Source organism: Vipera ursinii (assembly GCF_947247035.1).
Source record: "Vipera ursinii genome assembly, chromosome: Z".
NCBI classification, from domain to species: Eukaryota; Metazoa; Chordata; class Lepidosauria; order Squamata; family Viperidae; genus Vipera; species Vipera ursinii.
This window is the reverse complement of record NC_139517.1, coordinates 10589021-10612189: the sequence shown is the minus strand read 5'-3', so window position 1 is coordinate 10612189 and position 23169 is coordinate 10589021. Positions and strand designations below refer to the sequence as shown.

General features: G+C 46.1%; 1 protein-coding gene across 3 annotated transcripts; it reads right to left on the bottom strand.

Annotated features, from left to right (window-relative positions):
• Positions 1-1417: 1417 nt before the first annotated feature.
• PARP2 (poly(ADP-ribose) polymerase 2) lies at positions 1418-20755 on the bottom strand. 3 transcript variants are annotated; one of them, XM_083377216.1, is made up of 19 exons: positions 20689-20755; positions 19107-19251; positions 18870-18991; positions 17294-17506; positions 16972-17100; positions 15718-15788; positions 15057-15107; positions 13963-14059; positions 12744-12819; positions 12551-12653; positions 12298-12460; positions 10824-10962; positions 8788-8851; positions 6951-7085; positions 6093-6220; positions 5898-5997; positions 5703-5801; positions 4351-4469; positions 1418-1927 (listed from the first exon to the last, which is right to left on the bottom strand). In XM_083377216.1, exons 2-19 carry the CDS (start codon positions 19247-19249, stop codon positions 1768-1770), a joined length of 2112 nt encoding a protein of 703 aa, XP_083233342.1. In that variant the 5' UTR covers positions 19250-19251; positions 20689-20755; the 3' UTR covers positions 1418-1767. The 3 variants fall into 3 exon arrangements, with proteins under 3 accessions (XP_083233342.1, XP_083233343.1, XP_083233344.1); XM_083377217.1 differs by having other exon boundaries at positions 19107-19327; positions 20689-20752; XM_083377218.1 differs by lacking the exon at positions 4351-4469 and having other exon boundaries at positions 1804-1927.
• Between the last annotated feature and the right edge of the window lie 2414 nt (positions 20756-23169).

Below are 23169 nucleotides of genomic sequence, written 5' to 3'. Positions count from 1 at the left end.
TGAGAGCATTAAGAACATCCTATTATTTGGTTATATATTACAGAAGATACTAGATAGTATATTAAAACAGACCTGGAATTTAAATTTGCTCGCTTGTCAACTTACATTAAGTCCTCAAATTATGGCCACAATTAGGACCAGAATTTCCATTGCTAACCAAGGTGGTGGTGAAGTGAGATTTGCCCGATTTTCATAAACCGTTTTTTAACCGTGGTTTTATGTAAACCAGTGCAGTTAAATTAATCACTTGGTGATTAATCTGGCTTCCCCCACTGATTTTGCTTGGGAAGACCGCAGATCATCACATGACCACATGACCCTGGGAGACCGCAACCATCATAACTACATACTGGTTGCCAAGCACCTGAGCTTTGATCATTTTGACTGTGGGGATGGTATGATGGTTGTGTGAGGGACGGCAATAAGTCATCTTCAGTGTTGTAACTTTGAACAGTCACAAAACGAATTGTAAGCTGTGGACGACCTGCTACATTCCATCTCCCTTAATAGCTGCCGAGGAGTTACTCAGCTGTTTACTGTTCGTATTCAGAAGCTCTAAATTAAAGAGTTTCGTCTGGACTTGCTTAAACCTGGCATTCTTGCCTGGTTTCTAACGCTACCTCTATGGATCTCTTTCGAGGAGTGATGGGGTTCAAATGCACTGCAAATAATACATCTAGTGTTTGGGGTTCCTGCTCCTGGATGAAAGACAAGTCATAGCTACGAGTAATTCTGAGGTACATTTCACCATTTTGCGCATGAACATATGATCTGGGCCCAGAATAAAATGGGTCTTGGTTGGTTTGGGCAGAAGTGCTTGGACATCAGCAGTGGGGAAGAAGGGAAGGAAACACTCCTGAGTTGATGGTCTGTGCTGCAGATTTTGTTGAATCCAGAACCCAGCAAGTCCAAAGCATTCTGAAATTACGTTCGGCAGAACTGTGGCTGATTGTCTGTGGAGATTCTCAGTCATCCGGGTCATGGTTGTTCCATGCCTGTTTTTCAAAAGGCAACTGGACTTTGTTTTTCCATGAAGACATTTCGCTTCTCATCCAAGAAGCTTCTTCACTTCTGACGGAATGGTGGGCGATGGAAGGATTTATATTCCTTGCAGTAAATCCTTCCATCCTCCACCATTCCGTCAGAACTGAAGAAGCTTCTTGGATGAGAAGAGAAATGTCTACAAGTTGTCTTTTGAAAAAAGCATCTCTGGGGACAACTGTGGCTGACCTAAAACAGTTTGACTCATCCTCCTGAAGATTCAAAACATCTTACGCACCTGCAGAGTGAATATTTGCTCTACTAGAGATGAAAGGACTATGCTATATAAAAATAGAAATTATACTAATTGAAAGATACAAAGAAACGTTCTTTTCCTCCATCCAAGTCTCAAAATCACTAAACACACACCAAAGAACACAGTGAATTTATTCCTTTATTTTAAACAATTTCAGGGCAATTGGTGTGTTTCTACTGGAACTAATTTTCAGATCATCCAAGGAAAAAATAATGACCACCTGGAAATCCTAAGGATTAGCTTTCCTTCACAGCATACGTTTTTGTCATTCAGAAGCAAACTTCACAGCAGAAAAGTAAATTAAAACGCGGCAAAAGTTTTCTAACCCGTGATAAGAGTCAGTTCCTGGAGCTGAGCTCTCAGCCTCTCAGCTAGAAAGCACTTGACATGTCCCATTGAAAGAGAACCATCCAGGTGCTTCATGATGTCACTCTTACGCCAGTTTTTCTCTTCATTTTCCCCCCCTCTGTTCACCAAAGCTGTACAAAATTGAAGCGCACCTTCAGAAGATATTTCATACGCACCTGGCAGGGGTCATAGACAATGAATTCGTTGTAATTCAGGGTATAGCCACGAGGGTTTGCTACGCCAGTTTCTGTAGCTGGGCCAAGGGGAACAGTTGCATCATGCCTGGGCAGGAAGGAAAGAGACAAGGCCACTGTGTTGAGTCCTGCAGATCCTGCCACAGTTCCATCTGTCAATTCCCAAGGTTTGTGTTTTTTTTTTAAAAAAAGAGAAAAACCCTAATTTTATATAATTAAGGTTAAGCTGCTCCATTCCAACGGCTAGGGTAGAGACGTCCAACCATAACCCAAACTAGAGTTGTGTTGTTTCTGTGTCATATTTGTGGGTATATGCATAATTCTGTATGTATGTATGTATGTATGTATGTATGTATGTATGTATTTATTTATTTATTTATTTAGGTCATGTGTAGTGTGTATTGGAGGAGGTGACCCTTTTGAGAGCTGTATGCAGTGCAATTTTTATTTTAATGTATGCCGATTAGTGTACATTCAAAGTGACAATAAGTTGCTATTCTATTCTATTCTATTCTATTCTATTCTATTCTATTCCATTCCATTCCATTCCATTCCATTCCATTCCATTCCATTCTATTCTATTCTATTCCATTCCATTCCATTCCATTCCATTCCATTCCATTCCTGGTCCCAGTCTCTATTTCTTTCTTTCCCCCCCCCTTTCCCCCCCTTTCCTTTCCTTTCCTATCCTATTTGAATATCAAGACTGAAAATTAAGTATTTTTGTATATCTTTGCACGCTGGCTTTCTTCTTCTTCTTCTTCAAAAAAAGGAGCATTTTGTTCAACCGCAAGGACTTTTAAAAATTGTAAGAGAGGTACAAGTCTCAGAAAGAATCAATATGAAATGTGATAAGTTTTATCTAGTGGTTAAAGCACCAGGTTAGATACTAGGGGAGGGTAGGTTCTAGCCCTGGCTCAGGCATCAATGCCGGCTGGGTGACTCTGGGCCAGTCACACACACTCAACCCAACTGACCTCACAGGGTTGTTGTGAGGAAAATCGCAGAAAAAAGGAGCACTGGGTACGTACGTCGCCTTGGGTTATTTATAATAACAAAAGCAGGAAACAATTAAATATTCTGCCTATGTTATCGTTTTGCTTCTTTGTATTACAAATCAGGGAGAGAGTGAGTGTGGAAGAAACTTGTGTCCCGGACAGGTAGCCCTCGACGTAACGACAATTGAGCTCAAAACTTCTGTTGCCAAGCGTGACATTTGTTAAGGGAGTTTTGCCCTGTTTCACAAACGTTCTTGCTACGGTTGCTAAGTGGATCGCTGCAGTTGTTAAGTTAGTTAACGCAGCTGGTTAAGTGAACCTGGCTTCCTCATTGACTTTGCTAGCCAGAAGGTCGCAAAAAGGGGATCGCGTGAGCCCCAGGACGCTGGAACCAGCGTAAATAGGAGCCAGCTGCCAAGCGTCTGAATTTTGTTCAGGTGACCCACAGGGATGCTGCAGTGGTCGTAAGTGTGAAAAACAATCACAAGTCACCTTTTTTTTAAGGTCTGTTGTAACTGTGAGCGGTCAGTAAATGAAATGTAAGTCGAGAACTACCCGTATTAAACTAGCGCCCTCTTTTAAAATCAGATTTCAGCATTTTACTCTCCTCCCCTCTCAAGTGTTTCTCTATCTTAGGAACTTGTAAGAAATGTGGACCTCACCTCTCAGAAGTCCACTATAGAGAGCGTCCTCTCGTATGGTATTGTGGTTTGGTATGCTGGTCTGACAGCCGCGGATAGGAAGGCATTACAGAGGGTGGTGAGCACAGCACAAGACATTGTGGGCTGTCCCGACACCACTGGATGACCTCGCCAGGGCTCGCTGCCTTGGAAGAGTGAGGAAGATTCTCAGGGATGACTTACACCCTGGATGGTATCTCTTTACTCTCCTACCATCGGGTAGGAGATATAGGAGTATAGCCAGCCGTACCAACAGGCTGAAAAACAGCTTTTATCCGTGGGCTGTTAGGCTTTTGAATGGGATATAATCTCTGTGAACTTATGCAGAATTGACTTGGGAGGCCGGTGTGTGGTGTAGTTGGTTCACATGGTGTGGTGGGATGGAGGGTTTGTTGTCACTGTGTGTTGGGGGGAGGGAGCACGGGGGCGGGGGGAGGCTCAGCTAATCTCAATGTACACATGTTGTACTTTGACAATAAAGGTTTATTATGAAAGTCCACTTTCTTAAAGTGCTCAAGGTGGAGAAACACGGCTTTAGCTCTCTCTTTGATTGCTTAAACCAGGGGTCCTCCTACGTGGCCACTTTTAAGACTTGTGGACTTCAACTCCCAGAATTCCTGGCTGGGGAATTCTGGGAGTTGAAGTCCACAAGTCTTAAAGCAGCCACGTTGGAGGACCCCTGGTTTAAATCATGCTCCCCCATAGTGGCACCAGTCAGATTGTGCTGGCTAAATGTTGTGGGTGTATCATACCCATCTTCCCAGGTTAAGGGAAACTGACTTAAGTAGTAATTTTTCATCCCAGCTGCTCCCTTCCCATCATCCCAAACTTACAGAGAAACACAATTGGCTGGAGCAAGCCTGCCTAAGCCTTTGGTACTGTGTTTGCTGACTGGCAGTTGTTCTGCTTCTGGATCGGCCTCCAACAGTTCATTGCACTCTCCTAGGGCAACCTGTAAGCAAGTACAGAACTTAAGTGCTGACTCATCTGTACTGCATAGATCGGGGGTGTCAAACTGCCGTCCCGCAGGCCAGATGGGTCACGCTGAAACCGCACCCACCCCATTGCCGGCAATGGGGAAAAAGTCGTGATACATCGCGACACATCCCGTGACGTTGCGAGTTTGACACCCCTGGCATAGATGCTGTTTAACAGACAAAGAAAGAAGGGGATTACAGTTGAGGTGCTAGCCAAAAAAAACCAAACAAAAAAGGAAACCAGAGTGTCAGGTTGCATCTAGGTGCAAACCCACAGAATAATAAAGAGTTGGAAGGGACCTTGGAGATCATCTAGTCCAACTTCCTGCATTAAAAATATACTGAAAAATACGACTCTTGTCTTTATAAATATACCGATTATGAACTTAACTCCCAGTACAAAGAACTAGGCAAGTAGAATGAGGCAACTAGATTAGAAATAACCGACTAACAGTCTTAAGGGACCTTGGAGGTATTCTAGTCCAACCCCTGCTTAAGCAGGAAACCTTGTACCATTTCAAACAAATGGTTGTCCAAACTCTTCTTGAACACCTCCAGTGATGGAGCACCGACAACCTCTGGAAGCATCTCATTTCACTGATTAATTGTGCTAAATGTCAGGAAATTTCTCATTATTGGGTTGGTTCTCTCCTTGATTACTTTTCATCCACTGCTTCTTCTCCTGCCTTTAGGCTCCTTGGAGAATACGTTTGACCTTTGGGGCAGCCCTTTAGATAGCAGAACGCTGCTATCATGTCCTCCTCTTCATTAAACTAAAGGTAAAGGTAAAGTTTCCCCCTCACATGCATGCTAGTCGTTTCCGACTCTAGGGGCCGGTGCTCATCTCCGTTTCAAAGCCGAAGAGCTAGCGCTTGTCCGAGGATGTCTCCATGGTCATGTGGCCGGCATGACTAGACGCCAAAGGCGCCCGGAACGCTGTTACCTTCCCACCGTAGTGGTCCCTATTTTTCTACTTGCATTTTTACGTGCTTTCGAGCTGCTAGGTTGGCAGAAGCTGGGACGAGTAACAGGCGCTCACTCTGCTACGCGGCACTCGGGATTTGACCCGCCAAACTGCCGACTTTCTGATCGACAAGCTCAGCGTCCTAACCCACTGAGCCACCGCGTCCCTTTCATTAAACTAGACATACTCAATTCCTGCCACCCTCCTTCCTATGTTTTAGCCTCCCAGCAAGATGTCATCTCACCTCTGACAGCAGCAGGAGGCCTACGTCTTTCTCGCGAGTGGCAAAACAGTAATTGGCACTCTTAGAGGACATGTCCGCAAAGTAGATGCCTTTTCCAAACTGGGGGAAGAGAAACAAGAGGAAAAGACCTCAGGCCTGATTGCTCCCCAAGTTGAATGAATCCGGGGTTCAGTGCAGCCTAAAGTACAGACTCACCATGTAGCCTGTGATGGGCGCTTCTGGTGGTGCCACACGCAACCCCTGGCTCAAAATCCCTGCCCAGTTCCCCAGGCGAGATCCGTGCCACAGCAGCATCCTGAGAAGGGAAAGGAGGATAAAAGACGCCATTTGGAATGTAGCCCAAGGGCAGGCTGAATTTCACACACACACACCCCGGGCTCCTTTCTTTACCTGTTGGACAGGTCAAAACGGAAGGTGGCTTCCGAGCTTTTCTTGTTCACTTCAAAGGCCTCCACCAGAGTCATTGTGTAATCCTTGTGGGTGGGAGCGTGGGTGGAGAGCAAGTAGCGCTCCAGCACCTGAAGAAAAGATACGAAAGCGAGCTGAGATATAACCATCAGAACGGTTCCATCAAGGTCAGTGGCCCCCAACCTTTTGGGAATTAGGTTCTGTGGAGGCTTTTCCATGGACTACAAGGGGGTGGTGGTTTTGTGTGCTGCCTGCATCCCATGGATGGGGCTTCACTTGTTTGTGTGACTGGGTTGCTGGCATGCCGCGGACCGGGGGTTGGGGATCCCTGATCTAGGTCCTTCTTAGACTCGTTTGAGCTGTGGTGCTGGAGCTTGTAAGCCGCCCTGAGTCTTCGGAGAAGGGCGGGATATAAATGGAATTAAAATAAATAAATAAAATAAAATAAAAGGCTCCTGCATATTCCTTGGATGGAAAAGGTGACCAACAAGGAAGTACCGGAGCCCATTACACCAGACGTGTCAATTGAAGGCCAAGTCACGAAACTCTGTCTCACTTACTTTGGCCAGGGGGAATTCAGGGTGACTGGAGAAAGCAATTGTGTTTGGAAGTGTTAACGGGACAAGGAAACCAGGCCGTCACAGAACACAGTGGCTGGACATCATAAAAGTTGACACCAGACAGAGCACAGAAAAACTCTTTTAAGTAGTGCAAGATCGGAAGTTGTGGAGAAACCTGGTCCACAGAATCGCCCAAAGTTGGACTCGACTGAATGGAAAACATCATAATCACTAGCATCACCATCATGTTCTTCCTTTCCTAGCTTATTCAGCTACACACCTGGAAAACATCGCTGGCCTTTTCCAAGGGCTGGAGTTCACAGTCGAGACTCCTGTAGCTCCGGTCCAAAGGATGCTCCAGATCCAACTGTTCTGACTGCACATGTTTGATGCCAATACGGATCTCACTGAGAGCCTAGAAAAAAAAAATCAGCAGAGAGCAGCCATCACCAAGTGCAACAACCATCTCAGAAGGAGCCCCTGGACACTGGAGTAGATATCTGGATGGCTGCCTTCCAGATGTGGTGAGAACTGGAGTCCAAAAGACATGGGAGTTTGTCAGGTTGGGAAAAGCGTGGTGGAAAGTTATGGCTGTAATTGCAAGGCTCAATTACTGTAATAGTTTGAGGACTATCTGTAGTCCCATCCGCCAAAGCCCCAAGCTTTGAAACTTTTTACCATGTAAAGCAGAGGTGGGGAACTATGGTCTTTTTATGACTTGTGGACTTCAACACCCAGAATTCCTGAGCCAGGAAGTCCACAGGTCATAAAAAGGCCAGTTCTCCACCCCTGATGTAAAGGGCTTTAGAGATGACCTTGGTATGGAAGAACCATTATGGAGGGACTTAGAGAAGCAATTGTAATTCAGAACTTGAAACAAGTATGATAAATAAATTCAAGCCCTCCTTGTTTTTATTACCACTGTTGTTAGTTGCGAAGTCGTGTCTGACCCATCGCGACCCCATGGACAACGTTCCCCCAGGACTTCCTGTCCTCTACCATCTTCTGGAGTCCATTTAGGCTCACACCTACTGCTTCAGTGACTCCATCCAGCCACCTCATTCTCTGTCGTCCCCTTCTTCTATTGCCCTCGATCTTTCCCAGCATTAGGCTCTTCTCCAGTGAGTCCTTCCTTCTCATTAGGTGGCCAAAGCATTTGAGTTTCAACTTCAGGATCTGGCCTTCTAAAGAGCAGTCAGGGTTGATCTCCTCTAGGACTGACCAGTGTGATCGCCTGGCAGTCCAAGGGACTCGCAGGAGTCTTCTCCACCACCATACTAAGGCTTTATAAAGCAGTACTAATACTTCATGTTCAGACTGGGTTTGGTTCAATTGTAGGTTCATAACCAGGTGCTGGTTATGACCTACAAAGCCCTACATGGCATGGGTCCAGATTACCTACGGCAGCACCTGCTGCCGGCATCAACTTCCCTCCGTCCAGTGCGCTCCCACAGAGTAGACCTCCTCAGGGTGCCTCCGATCAGAGAATGTCGATTGGTGGCCCCCAGGGGGAGGGCATTCTCTGTGGGTGCGCCAGACCTGTGGAACCGCTTGCCGGTTGAGCTCCGGATGGCTCCCGACCTTCGCTCCTTCCGGCGCGATTTAAAAACTTATTTATTTGAACAATCTGGCCTGGTCTGATGGGTTTGGGGTTGGATTTAGTTTTAATACACTTTTATTATTGTATTATATTGGGCATAATTATTTAATTCTTTTTAACTCTTTTTTAACTTTTGTATTTACATTTTGATATTTATTGCCCTGTACACCGCCCTCAGTCCTTCGGGAGAAGGGCGGTATAAAAAATTAATAAATAATAATAATAATAATAGTTCAAAGGCTTCAATTCTTTGGCGCTCAGCCTTTCTTATGGTCCATTTATTACCATAAGAAGGGACAAAAACTTGAAAAGATTTTAAGGCTTCTTATGATCCCGTACTGTTATAAAACAGCACTCTCTCTTGACTACAGTCTACCTTGAAAAGCTGACATACGCCCCTCAACCTCGTTTTCCAGTTCCGCACAGAAGCTGAAGCACTATTTATTCCCTTGATGTTAATAGTCAGAACGTCCACAACGCTAATCTTCTCCCCTTGAGCGATTGTGACGTTCCTTACCTCCAGTAGCTGTGCCTTTTCTTGGAGCTCCCTTAATGTCTTTATTAGTGGTGGTGTTTTCAGCCTGAAAAGGGGAGGGAGAATGAGAGCAAACACTTTTATTTTTTATTTTTAAAAAAATTGAATTAAAAAGATGAGTTGCTGATCGCTGAAAGTCGGAGGTGTCCGCCCGCCAAAAATTGGAGAGGTAGCAACCACGGAGAGGACCTCCTCATAAGCACTCTTTACAAAACACCCTTCTTGGATCAGGGATGGATGTGGCCTGTTTTCCAGCATTTGATTGGACCAGTGGTCCAGGCTATGGGAATAACCTTGGGAGACAGGAGAAGAGCCGTAACCAGGGCAACAGTCAGAGAAGAGATATCTCAGCCCACGGAAGGTATAGCTGAGCCTTGGTGGAGCAGTGGGCTAATGCCTCCTTAAGTAACACCAGCTGCCTGCAATTAGTGCAGGTTCGCATCCCACCAGGCTCAAGGTTGACTCAGCCTTGCATCCTTCCGAGGTAGGTAAAATGAGGACCCAGATTGTTGGGGGCAATTAAGCTGACTTTGTAATAATGCCGCTTGGGGGTTGTGTGAAAGCCCTAATAAGCAGGCATATACATAGAATGAAGGCTACTGCTAAGCTTGTAAGCCGCCCTGAGTCTTCGGAGAAGGGCGGGATATAAATGGAATTAAAATTAAAAAAAATAAAATAAATAAGGGCGGAAAAAGCCAGACAGAAGGGACCCTGCCTAGATTGTCTGTAACAGACAGGCAAGGGATGGGGAGAAATGCTTACGAGTTCTGTCGCTGTAACTTTAGAGTAAAGGCACTAATTACTACTTATGGCAGGGCTTTTCAACCTTTTCGCCCATTGTACCACTTTTAGGATATGGCAACATCCGAGTACCACCAGTCGCCTAGCAAGGGGTCAAAAACCTGACCAAAAGAAAAAGAGGAAAGTGATGAAGTGCAGGTAGTCCTCGACTTGCAACAGTTCACTTAGTGACTGAAGTTACAATGGCACTGAAAAAAGTGCCCCACAAGGCACAGCCGAGTTAGACACCTGCCTGCCCAACCGGCCGCGCTCTTTTCTCCTGTCCAAGGTTTTCATTGTTGTGAGCATTTCTGTTGAGGATTGGCAGTGGGGGTGGGGTGGAGGTGTTTGGTTTTTATTCCCCCCCCCTTCTGCTGGGTGGTTGCAACAGGTTTTGGTTACTTCACATGACCCTGGGACACTGTGACCATCATAAATATGAATCAGTTGCCAAACATCTGAATATAAATCACAAGACTCTGGAGATGCTGCAACATCCCAGCTGATTGGCGCTTCTTCTGGGCTCAGCAGAAGTGCCGAGCTCCAGCTGGAGCCTGGTGCTGATCCTGGGGCTTCCGCTGAGCCCTGACAGCCCTGCAGCTCCAGCCATCTCTCACTCAGGCTTGTGCGGTGCTGCCACCGGTTCAGCTCATTCCCCTCCACCGCTACCATTTTTCTAGGATGGTCGCGTACCACCTGCCAGGTGCCAATGTACCACAGGTGGTACCCGTACCACTGGTTGAAAAGCCCTGACTTCTGGCTTTGGTTTTATGTCTGGGCTACTTCCGAAACACTGCAAAAAAAAAAAAAAGATTGCAATATCAGGTCAGTCACTTGGGTGACCTGCTTTATGATCACGACTTACAACTCTAATGGGCAGATTCCATTACAGTCATAAGTTGAGGATGATCCATATAGAAAAGTATGAGAATACCATCTTTCCTACCAAAATAACACCCGGTGTTATATTAATGTTTGCTCCAAAAGACGCATTAGGGCTTATTTTCCAGGTAGGTCTTATTTTGGGGGAAATATGGTATTAAATGTGTCCCTCTGGCTGACGATATTAACTGGGGCTTATTTGGGGGGAAATCCTGAAAAATCATGCTAGGGTTTATTTTCTGGCTGGCTCTTATTTTCGGAGAAATACGGTACTGGCAAAGTAGACTGTTTTTTCTTCTTCTTCTTCTTTTCCTGGATAACTTACAACTCGAAGAAGGGGAATCAGCATTACTAACCCAAAATCGTGGGGGATCCGTGTGTAGAACTCATTGCAAGCTTCCAGCAGGGCAGGACCAGTCTGATTCCGCTTCAGACATGCTTCCACTTTCTGCAATGACCGGTACCCTGCCTGGATCTGCTCAGCTGTCAGCTTTCCTACAGCAGAAGATTAAAAAAAAATCAGTGTGTGTGTGTGTGTGTGTGCGTGTAAGGAAAGTCATTAAAGAGAGAAAGGACCTAGAACTAAGGAGAAATTTCCTGATACTTCGAACAATTAATTGGTGGAGCAACTTGCCTCCAGAAGTTTTGAATGGTCCAACAATGGATGTTTTTAAGAAGAGATTGGACAGCCATTTGTCTGAAATGGTATAGGGCAGGGGTAGGCAACCTCGGCTCTTTTATGACTCATGGACTTCAACTCTCAGAATTCCTGAGTCAGCTGAGTCCATGAGTCATAAAAGAGCCAAGGTTGCCTACCCCTGGTATAGGGTTAAGTGGTGAACCTATGGCATGCGTGCCACAGGTGGCATGTGGAGCTGTCTCTGCTGGCACGTGAGCCATTGCTGGGCTCTCTTCCTTTCCGCGCATGCGCAGCTTTCCGCAGGACAAGCAGTAGGTGGGGTGGGCACTCCCGATGTCCACGGGGGAAGAAGTCACGAGGAGGCTCTGCGCTCAGTCCAGCCCAGTCCTGGCACAGCATGGAAAGTGAGACAGCAGCCCTATGTGCATCCCCGTCTGAGAGCGTGTCCCTGCGCTGCCAGGCAAGCAGAGCCACGGCATCTTCAGCAGAAGAGAGCAGACGGGCAGCGGAAGGCACGAGCCCAAATCCCAGCACACCGCTCCTACCCCTCCCAGAAGAGCTGTGGGGCTCAGGAGCCTCCCCCCATGCCCCCCCACCAACTGAGCAAGATGCCCTCCTGCCCACTGCCCCACCCACCAGAGCAACATCAAGTTGGCCACACCCACCCAGTCTTGCCATTTCCACCATAGCCATGCCCACCCGGAGGGCCACGCCCACCTGGCACCCGGTGATACACAAGTGGGTTTGGGGTTGCAGTTTGGGTTACATCTGAATATAAATCACAAGACTCTGGAGATGCTGCAACATCCCAGCTGATTGGTGCTTCTTCTGGGCTCAGAAGCGCCAGGATCAGCACTGAGCTCCAGCTGGAGCTTGGCACTGATCCTGGCGCTTCCGCTGAGCCCTGACAGCCCTGCAGCTCCAGCCGTCTCTCGCTCAGGCTTGTGCGGTGCTGCCACCGGTTCAGCTCATTCCCCTCCCCCGCTACCACTTTTCTCAGATGGTTGCGTACCACCTACCAGGCGCCAATGTACCACAGCTGGTACCCGTACCACTGGTTGAAAAACCATGTTCTAAAAGATGATTCCACTCTACTGCCCTTTCTCTGCTGAAACGTTTCTTTTGGCCACATCGACCTCCTGAAGTAAGTTCCAATGAAGGTAAGCGGGACAAACCAGAATTCTGCGTACCTAGTGGAGCTTTTCGGGTGTCGTACTTCATCTCAATCACCATCTCCTCCATCGTCCGAATATTACATATCAGCTCTAGCAAAGCCTGCACCCGTGGGTCCAGCTGTGAAACTGGCTTGGCCTTGGAGACTGTCTCCTGAAGGGCAGCTTCTGTTGAATTGTTCTGGCCAGAATGCAAAAGGAAATCTTATGGGCAAAAATATCTTTCTGATTTCTAAGCTGCCTCCTTGATCTTTCCCGCCTAAAGTCTTACCGCATCTTTTGCCTCGTAGTCCAGATGAAGAAGATCATATTTGCCTGAGACTTTCTGGAAGCTGTTACGTTTGTCCCATTCATTTTTGGTTTTGTCTAGGAACCTCAGAGGCAAAAAAAAAAAAAGTCAGGTTCAGGAGAAGAAAAGTGTTGAGTGGGATAAGGACGTTGCCAAGAGTTTTAGAGGGACTCACTTTTTGGTGAAGATGTCTTTGGCTTTTGCTAGATCTCCAGAGCAAGGCACGAGGGAGTGCTGGCCAGGCTTACCCACTAGGAAGTAAAAAATAATAATAGTGAATGAATGAATGAATCAATATTAAAAAAATAATCAGAATGAATAAATAGCAATAGCACTTAAGACTTATATACCCCTTCACAGTATATAAGCCGTCTCTATATAATCCCTCTAGCATATAAGCCATCTCTAAATGGTTTACAGAGTCAGCATATTGGCCCCCAACAATCTGGGTCCTCATTTTACCAACCTTGAAAGGATGGAAGGCTGAGTCAACCTTGAGCCTGTCAGGATCAAACTCCTGGCAGTGGGCAGTTAGCCTGCAATACTGCAGTCTAAACACTGCGCCACCACAGAATGAATGAATGAACTAATAGCAATAGCACTTAAGACTTATATACCCCTTCATAGTATATAAGCCTTTTTTATATAATCCCTCTAGCACATAAGCCATCTCTAAATGGTTTACAGAGTCAGCATATTACCCCAACAATCTGGGTCCTCATTTTACCAACCTTGGAAGGATGGAAGGCTGAGTCAACCTTGAGCCTGTCAGGATCAAACTCCTGGCAGTGGTCAGAGTTAGCCTGCAATACTGCAGTCTAAACACTGCACCACTATAGCACGAATGAATGAATGAATGAATGATCAAAAGGACCATAACAGAGTACAGAAGAGGTGAAGCCATATTCTAGAACTCAGAAAAATCCAAGAATTCCAGAAGACTCCAAATATTTGATTGACTAACATTTCAATCATTTTTTTTAAAAAAATAACAGGTTTTTATGATAATTCTTATAGCTTTATAGGCATTGAGATTCTTGACTGTATTTCTCAGTTTAAGATGTGTGGACTTCCAACTCAATTCCCCAGCCGGACCGTCAAAGGAATCTAAGAGCCGTATTTCTCAACCTTAGCAACTTCAAGGTGTGTGGACTTCAACTCCCAGAATTCCCCAAGCAGCAGGCTGCCTGGGAATTCTGGAAATTGAAGTCTACACAACTTGGAAGCTGCCAAAGGTTGAGAAACACACAATCCTAGATCTATAACTGCTAGGTGAAATAGAGCAATGTTGGTTTTTTTTTAGTTTTTATTAAAAATCGAGGCCTACTCCTATTCCAGGCCTGTCAGCTTTGCTCTTTCTTCCTCCATGACTTAGTTCCTTTGCCCCAACTCACCGCGCCCCCAGCGCATCCAGACGCTGTAGCTCTGTGCATTGTCTTCTTCCAACAGTTGTATGAGGTAGTATTTATTGTTATTGAATTGAAGGTTTGTCTGGAGGAAGCCAAGATGGAAGAAAAGGAGCTGGTCAGAAATGAGACAATACCTTGTTCCTTTTCTATTCCACGTACTTCTCTCCTAGATGTCCTGAAGAAACATCTATGAAAGATCAGGCTTTCATACAATTATTTCTCCAATCTCCAATCTCTTCAGGGGAATTTTGCTCTGTAGAAGGTCGGCAGTTTGGCGGGTCGAATCCCGAGTGCCGCGCAACAGAGCGAGCGCCTGTTACTCATCCCAGCTTCTGCCAACCTAGCAGTTCGAAAGCACGTAAAAAATGCAAGTAGAAAAATAGGGACCACGACAGTGGGAAGGTAACAGCGTTCCGTGCGCCTTTGGCGTCTAGTCATGCCGGCCACGTGACCACGGAGACGTCCTTGGACAAGCGCTGGCTCTTCGGCTTTGAAACGGAGATGAGCACCGGCCCCTAGAGTTGGAAACGACTAGTACGCATGTGCAGGGGAACCTTTACCTTTAGGATAATATGAACCCAGCTGATGAAGTGGGGAGCCCAGATTTATCAATAAGCTTCACCTACATCAGTGGTTCTCAACCTGTGGTCTCTGGACCACTGGGGGGTGGGGTGGGCGAAATGTCATCACAGGCGGTCTGCAAAGGCTTGAAAAAATATTATGATTTAAATCTTGAATTAATTCTTGGGAGTCCGTGGCCATGGTCTGTGGCCACAAAAATATTTAAAGGAGGGGGGGGGGGTTCCGTGGTGAAGAAAAGGTTGAGAACCACTGATCTACATCATTGTAGCTTCTAGTTTTGTCTTCCCTGCCTCTTAGGAGAGCACAGAATGGTTCTTCCCACAGTTTTGTCCTCCAGATAATTCTTGCTAAGAACAAGAGACTCAGGGATAGGCCTTCTGACCTCATTTGGTGGGCTCTGTGACTGAAGAAATTAACTGAAGTCCAACCTTTTTTTTTTAACCAGGCAGAATCTCTCGATTGGGGAAAAAAAACCCAGGTATGGTCGGTCCACTCACCTGATTTAACATCACGTCGTAAACGTCGTCTCCTTCACAATAAACATGAGCCTTTAGCAAAGGCAGGAAAGAGGAAGGGAGGTTATTCAAAGCAAAGGAATGAAAAAAAAATTAAAGAGGAAGTCTCTTTCAAGCTAGGCTTGATTCCTGGCGACTTCACCAAGACAACCATGGAGTTTCCTTGGCTGAAAAATTGCAATTGTCTTCTTCCAACTTGTTAGTCTGACCTACAGCCTTTGGGCTTCCTGTAGGGCCCCATCCAAGTACTAACCAAACCAGACCCTGCTTAGCTTCCAAAGACCAGACAAGATGACCACTTGCTGCATCACTTGCTGTGCTAAAAATAGTCTTTACCAGACTACAACAATCTTCTACTTCCCCACCAAATGCTGTTCCAACGTGTTGGATTTCAACTCCAACATTCCCAGAAAGCATGGCTAAAAAAGGGCTGTTGTATGCTAACAACACTCAGCATGAGGACGAGGCTTAAAGCAGTGGTCCCCAACCTGTGGGCTGCGGTCCTCTACTGGTCCATGGCCTATTCGCAACTGGGACGTGTGAGTGACTTGCTGGTGTGCATGCATGCACAGCCCCAATCAAGTGAGCACCATGGGGGATCGGGGCCTCACTCATATGAGTATTACAGGTGCCAATGACTTACTTTTCCCGCTTTGGCTGTGCACTCTGGGTCCACTGGAGCTTTTCCCTTCACTGTCAATGTCTTCACTGCTTCTGTAGATAATAATAATAATAATAATGATGATGATGATGATGATGATGATGATGATGATGATGATGATGATGATGATGTGAAGATCTTGTGGGACTTCCGAATACAGACAGATCGCCATTTGGAACACAACATGCCAGATATCGCAGTCGTAGAGAACCGAAGCGTACAGTTGATTGATATCGCTGTACCAGGAGATGCCAGAGTCGAAGAAAAAGAACTGGAAAAAATTACGAAATACCGCAACCTGGCTATCGAAACTGTGCGATTATGGATGAAACGTGTAACAGTGATACTCATTGTCATTGGGGCACTGGGAACTATGTCCAAAAACTTTGCAAAACACATCAAGAAATTGCAGCTTCCTGCAATAACTCCAGCAAAGCTACAAAAAAACTGCGCTACTCGGAACATCTTACATTTTAAGGAGATACCTAGGATGCTGGCAGCAACCCGTGTCAACCATTACTGCCAGTCAATTTGAGTGTTCAGTTGACTGAGTTTCATGTTTTATGAATAAAAGTTTTATATAATAATTATAATCATCATCATCATCATCATCCCACTTTGCACTGAACAGAGTGTACACTGACACTCTACAATCTCAGCATTAAAAAAACCCCAGGATCTTACTCCTTATGATCCTAGCATCTCTGGGCTTACAACAAAATGGCACTTAATTAAAGAGGTATTTCAGCAACACTAACTTATCCTGATGGATCAGAGGTTAAAGACTCTGCGCTTGTCAGTTGGAAAGCTGATAGCCCAGGTTTGAGACCCAAGTGCTGTGTGACGGGGAGAGTTCCCATTATTGGTTATTGGTTCCAACTCTTGCCAACCTAGCAGTTTGAAAGCATGCAAGTGCAAGTAGATTAATAGGTACCACTTCAGTGGGGAAGATAACAGCGTTCTGTGCACCTGGGCGTATAGTCATGCTCACCACATGATCACAGAAGTGTCTTTGGATAATGCTGGCTCCCTCGGCTAAGAAACGGAGATGAGCACCACTCCCTAGAGTCGGACATGACTGGACAATGAAACCTTTAACTTCTTATGAGATTCCTAATTGCCGTTCCTATTACCAACCTCCCCACCATGGATCTATTTCTGAAGGATCAGGCTGTTCTTTCCATCACACTGTCATGCATTAACACACACACACCAAATCATTTTCTCGGTCCTTACCCAGCCCATCTCCTTTCCCACACGATGCTGGGGTGTCTAATTCAGTCTGGGACTTCTTAGCAGGAACCGCAGTACTGGCATCCAAGTCAGGGCTGCTCAGCTGGGATCCGCCCACAGCCTCTGTTGCATCTGAATCAGGAAAAGAAAGGCAGAATGGCACAGAGGTGTTAGTTGTGGTTTCAATTCCTATGTAAGGATAGAGGGGAAGGTCCCCAGGGCCAAATCTATGCTCACAGATTTCCACTTGCAAGGAGTGACAGAGCCCAGCCGAAGTTCCATAGTTCAATTCCCAGCATAAGAATAAATTTCGGTACTCCGATACCTGATTGCCTGCATTCCATCCGACGTTCAAATTTAGTCTGCTGGTTTGTCTGCACCATGCGGACCGTGTCCAGCTTGTACCGGGTCCGACCGACTGTCAAGTCAACTATGGGCTCCTGGTGACCATTCTTGGCTACCTGTAAATCCAAGCAGGTAGCAGCGGGGTATGGGATCCAGTCGTTTTCTTGGTCTCCTTCCCATTGCCAGACAAAATCTGCACCCATGTGGGTGAACAAGAGGAAAGGGAGAAGAAAATTGAATTAAAATTGAATTAATATAAGAAGTCAAGGCTAACCCTCTCTCAGGTGCAGGTGCGGAGGAGGAAGAGAAATGAGAAATCGCCTTGTCCTGCAGCTAGTCTCCTATCCAGATAAAAGTTCATTGGCCTTCAACAGGGTCAGAATTCATTTGTCTTGTGCCCGTGTAGGGATTCCAGATTAGTTCCTCATTTGACTCCTCCTCCTCCCTCCGTCAGCCTCTCTTACATGTGGCCATGTTTTATGATGATTTTGTCCAAATCCAGCGCTCACTTAAACCTCTCCGGATAACATATAGTCCTCAACTTATGATGACAACTGGGACCAGAATTTCCACTGTTAAGCAAGATGGTTCTTTAATGACCATTCATTTAAGATTTTTGCCATGGTTGCTAAACAAACCATGTGGTCATTAAGCAAATCTGTCTTTCCCCCATTGGCTTTGCTTGTCAGAAGCCAGGCGGGAAAGTCACAAATGGCGATCACATGACCCAGGAAGCTGCAACTGTGGTAAATAAGTGCCCGTTGCCAAGCATTTCAGTCAAGTCATGTGACTGTGAGAAGGCTATGATGGTTGCAAGTAAGAGGACTGGACATACTGTAGGTCACTTTTTTCCAAGGTGTTCAACTGTGAAAAGTCACTAAATGAGTTATAAGGACCACCTGTATGAGAATCAAAGGGCAGGACCAGATAAAAGTGAATCTGGCTTCCCCCTTGACCTTGCTTGTCAGAAGGTCGCAAAAGGGGATCACATGACCCTGGGACACTGTGACCGTCACAAACACGAATCAGTTGTACAAGCGTCTGGATTTTGATCACAGGACCATGGGGATGCTACAGCGGTCATAAGTGTGAAAAATGCTCATAAGTGACTTTTTTCATGGCCGTTGAAACGTCTATCCCAAAGATGCTTTTTCATGAAACAACTGGACTTGCTTGTTTTTCTTTGAAGACATTTCGCTTCTCATCCAAGAAGCTTCTTCAGCTCTGACTGGATGGTGGAGAGCGGAAAGGTTGATACTCCTGCAGACAGCTGGCCATTTGCATTCTTTTAGCAAGCCCAGGTAGCTTTAACGACTCACTAAAAGAATGCAAATGACCAGCTGTCTGCAAGGAATATAAATCCTTCCATTCCCCACCATCCAGTCAGAGCTGAAGAAGCTTCTTGGATGAGAAGCGAAACGTCTTCAAAGAAAAACAAGAAAGTCCAGTTGCCTTGTGAAAAAAGCACCTTTGGGATGGCCGTTGTAACTTCAAATGGTCACTAAATGAACTGTTGTAAGTCAAGGACTATCTGTGTCTTAGAAATAGTGACTTACAGGATTTCTGATCCCAGACAGCCAGACGGACACGGTTCTCCTCACCGCTCTGCTTGTTCCACTCCACCATCTTGCACAGGTCCACAATGTCTTCCCCTAAATCTTCTGTACCTTTCCGTGCCCTTCAGGGAACAGAAGAATTTGCATTACAACCTCTGCAATCAATCCCAGGCTTCTGCGTCCTTTTTCTCTTTCTCCTCCTCTTCCTCCTCCTCCTCCTCCAGGAAGCCAACTTACCGAGTGGCTTGGCTCAGGGCCTCATTCTGTCCAGGTGGGAAGATCTGCCATTTGTTGTCACTGACCTCGTACTCCCAGCGCAGTACAGGCTGGGTCCCTGCATCGGCAGGCTGGACTTCGGGAGCCTTTCGTTTCCTTTTCATCCCTGCGACAGCACAACACAACACACCTAAGGGGCCAGACTGCCAACTGGGAGCCCCCAACCTGGCACCGAAGATAAGCTGCAATAGCAATAGCGCTTAGACTTTACTGTACAGATAAGTCCTTGACTTATGACAACAACTGAGGGCGACATTTCTGTTGTTCAACGAGACATTTGTTAAGTGAGTTTTGCCTCATTTTGCGACCTTTCTTGCCGCAGTTGTTAACTGAACCACTTCAGTTGGGTAATTTAGTAACGTGGTTGTTAAGAGAACCTGGCTTTCCCCCTTGACTTTGCACATCAGAAGGTGGCACTTAGATCCTAAAAAATTAGCAAGTATGTATCTGAACTGCCAGCCTAAATGTTGGAGGTGTGGTGGTGAAGACGCAACGTATTTTCATATATGGTGGACCTGTAAGAAGGTTAAAGCATTTTGGATTAAAATTTGGTGGAATATGCAGAAGATATTTAAGAAAAGGATAAAGTTTTGTCCGCAATTGTTTTTACTGGGCATTATTACTGACACTACTGTTGTGGACACTAAGTTGATGTTGAATTTAATTACGGCAGCAAGACTTTTATTAGGGCAATATTGGAAGAAGGAAGAACTGCCGACTATAGAAGAATGGACTTTAAAAGTTTCCAACCTGGCGGAAATGGCAAAGATCTCAGCGTATTTGAAAGACCATTCGCAACACAGAGATATTGTGGAGTGGAAAAAATGGATTGATTACATCCAGAATAAATATGGGACTAAAAGGTTTCATTTAGCATTTGTATAAGTACTGATGTGATATTTATATTGCTTGTAGTCGTTTTATAAGAGTTAAAGTGCGATAGATTTAATAGTTTATTGTTGTTTGCATATGTTAGATTATGATTGTTTCTACTTTTATACCTTGTATTTAGCTCTGGGAAGTCGGGGAGGGGGAGGGAGGGAGGTGTCGGGGAGGGTTGGGAAGAGGGGAGGGGGTGGGGAGGGGTTTTGTTTTGTTATATATAAAATGTACTGTAAAACTTTTCAATTAAAAAAAAAAGGATCACAGGACTCTGGGATACTGCAACCATCACAAAAACATGCCCTCTCTCCGCCTTTTTTGCTTCTACCCCCTATTCCAGGGGTCTTCAAACTTGGCCCTTTTATGACTTGTGGACTTCAACTCCCAGAATTCCTCAGCCAGGCACGCTGGCTGAGGAATTCTGGGAGTTGAAGTCCACAAGTCATAAACGGGCCAAGTTTGAAGAGCCCTGCCCTATTCCCTCCCCCGTCCATTTCTTAACAAGGTCTATTTTACTGCAAAGAGGAGTTTTTGCAACTTTGCCCCGCTGATCTCCCACCCCCGCCCCGACTTCATGCTAATGCAAAACTAGCTTTCCCGCGTCGTGCGAACGGCCCTCCCCGGGTTTTTTTTTTTTTTTTGCAACCAACACACCACTCACCAGCAACTTCCGCTTTCACCACCCGGGATGCCGCTTCCGCTTTTCTCTCGCAGGCTCCTTCCCGGGAACGTTCTATGCCCCCGAGGCCGGGCAGACTCCACCCCTTTTTTATTTGCATTCGTCAAATTTGCATGCGGGGCGGCGCTCGAAAAGGAAAGCGGGGCGGTCCCGCGGGGAGGGGAGGAGCGGGGAGAGATCCTCGCCCATCCATTGGCTACACCGGCTCAAGGGGGTGGGGTGGGGAGGAAGCAGAGGGAGGAAAAGCGACGGGCGATTTGCAAATGAAAAGAGGTGTCTGATGGTCGCCGCTCGAAGTTGAATTCTCCATTCTCCCGCGCCTGTTTTATCCCAAGAGGCACGTTTTATAACCTGTAAGCATTGTGTCTTTTAGGTAAAGGTTTGATTTTTTTTTTCGTGCTTGGAACTGGCACGACGACCTCCGACACATATCAGCAGCCACCGTAACCGATGAGAAAGTCAAGAATTCGTGTTTATATAAGATTCGGTGTGGGAGGAAATGATAATTGCTGGGAGGAAGCTCTCCGTAGAGGCCACTAGCTGGGTGTCTATCACCCTTAATCCCGCCTCTGGGAAGGTCTGAGGGAAGGGCCAAGTTGCCACCCTAGCAGGGTGCCACCTTCTGAAGGTGGGTGAGTTCCCAGCAATGTGGGTCTCCGTTCAAGCTCTAGAATCGAGGCAGGAGAAGCGGCGAGGGGCCTTCGGGCTCCTCCCCGCGGATGCCTCCGTGGCTTCGTTCGGGATTTGGGAATGACTCACGGCCGGCGTCTTTGAGTACAATGGGAAGAGGTGAAGCACCGCCAGCTTCATAACCCAATTCAGACTAGTCTCCCCCCAGTATTTTCCCTGCTTTTTAAGAATCTTTTAAATTTTGTAAAAAATAATAATATTTTTTTGACTCACGGCCGGCATCTTTGAGTACAATGGGAAGAGGTGAAGCACCGCCAGCTTCACAACCCAATTCAGACTAGTCTCCCCCCAGTATTTTCCCTGCTTTTTAATAATAATAATAAGTTGGAAGGGACCTTGGAGGTCATCTAGTCCAACCCCCTGCTCAGGCAGGAAACCCTATACCATTTCAGGCAAATGGCTGTCCAGTCTCTTCTTAAAAACCTCCAGTGTTGGAGCATTCACCACCTCTGGAGGCAGGTTGTTCCACTGGTTAGTTGTTCTAACTGTCAGGAAGTTTCTCCTTAGTTCTAGGTTGCTTCTCTCCTTGACTAGTTTCCATCCGTTGCTTCTTGTCCTGCTTCCAGGTGCTTTGGAGAATAGCTTGACTCCCTCTTCTTTGGGACAGCCCCTGAGATATTGGAACACTGCTATCATGTCACCCCTCACCCTTCTTTTAAATTTGGTAAAAAAAAAATATTTTTTTTTTGCTCTAATGGGTCTATTTCCCCCATTTTTTTCTGCAGAGCGCCACGTTGGAGATGACAATTTTTCAGAAGGGAGTAGAATTGGAGTTTCAGCTCAACTACTAGAGTAGAATCAGAAGTTGGAAGGGACCTTGGAGGTCCCAACCTCCTGCACATTTCAGACAAGTGGCTGTCCAGTCTCCTCTTAAAAGCCTCCAATGATGGAGAATCAGAACAGAGCTGGACGGGATCTTGGAGGTCTTCTAGTCCAGCCCCCTGCTCAAGCAGGACATACCATTTCAGACAAGTGACTGTCCACCCACAGCTTCTCAAGGCAAGCCTTTCATTGTTTAGCTCTTCTCACTTTTAAGAATTTTTTTTCCTTAGTTCTAGGTTGCTTCTCTCCTTGATTAGTATCCATCCATTGCTTCTTGTTTTGCCTTCAGGCACTTTGGAAAATAAGGTTGACCCCCCTTTTCTTTGTGGCAACCCTTAAAATATTGGGCACTACCATTATGTCACCCTTGGTCCTTCTTTTCACTAGAAGAAGCCCAACTTCTCCTCTGCTAAAGAAGGCCACGTTATTCACCCGTGAAAACTAATCTTCAAGTTTAGCATTCTTGATCAGAAGGTCGGCAGTTTGGCGGGTCGAATCCCGAGTGCCGCGTAACAGAGTGAGCACCTGTTACTCGTCCCAGCTTCTGCCAACCTAGCAGTTCGAAAGCACGTAAAAATGCAAGTAGAAAAATAGGGACCACTCCGGTGGGAAGGTAACAGTGTTCCGTGCGCCTTTGGCGTCTAGTCATGCCGGCCACATGACCACGGAGACGTCCTCGGACAAGCGCTGGCTCTTCGACTTTGAAACGGAGATGAGCACCGGCCCCTAGAGTCAGAAATGACTAGCACGCATGTGTGGGGGAACCTTTACCTTTATCTGCGCAATGTTCATGTCAGAATCCATTTATATCATATTCATAAATGTATGTTTAAAACGTTCCTGGATTCTGCCATCTCCCGAGGAGGAGGGAACGAATGTGTATTGAGCCTGTATTAGGCATTTCAAAGGAAAAGAGAAGCCTTTTGAACTGGGGGAACAAAAGGGAGGATT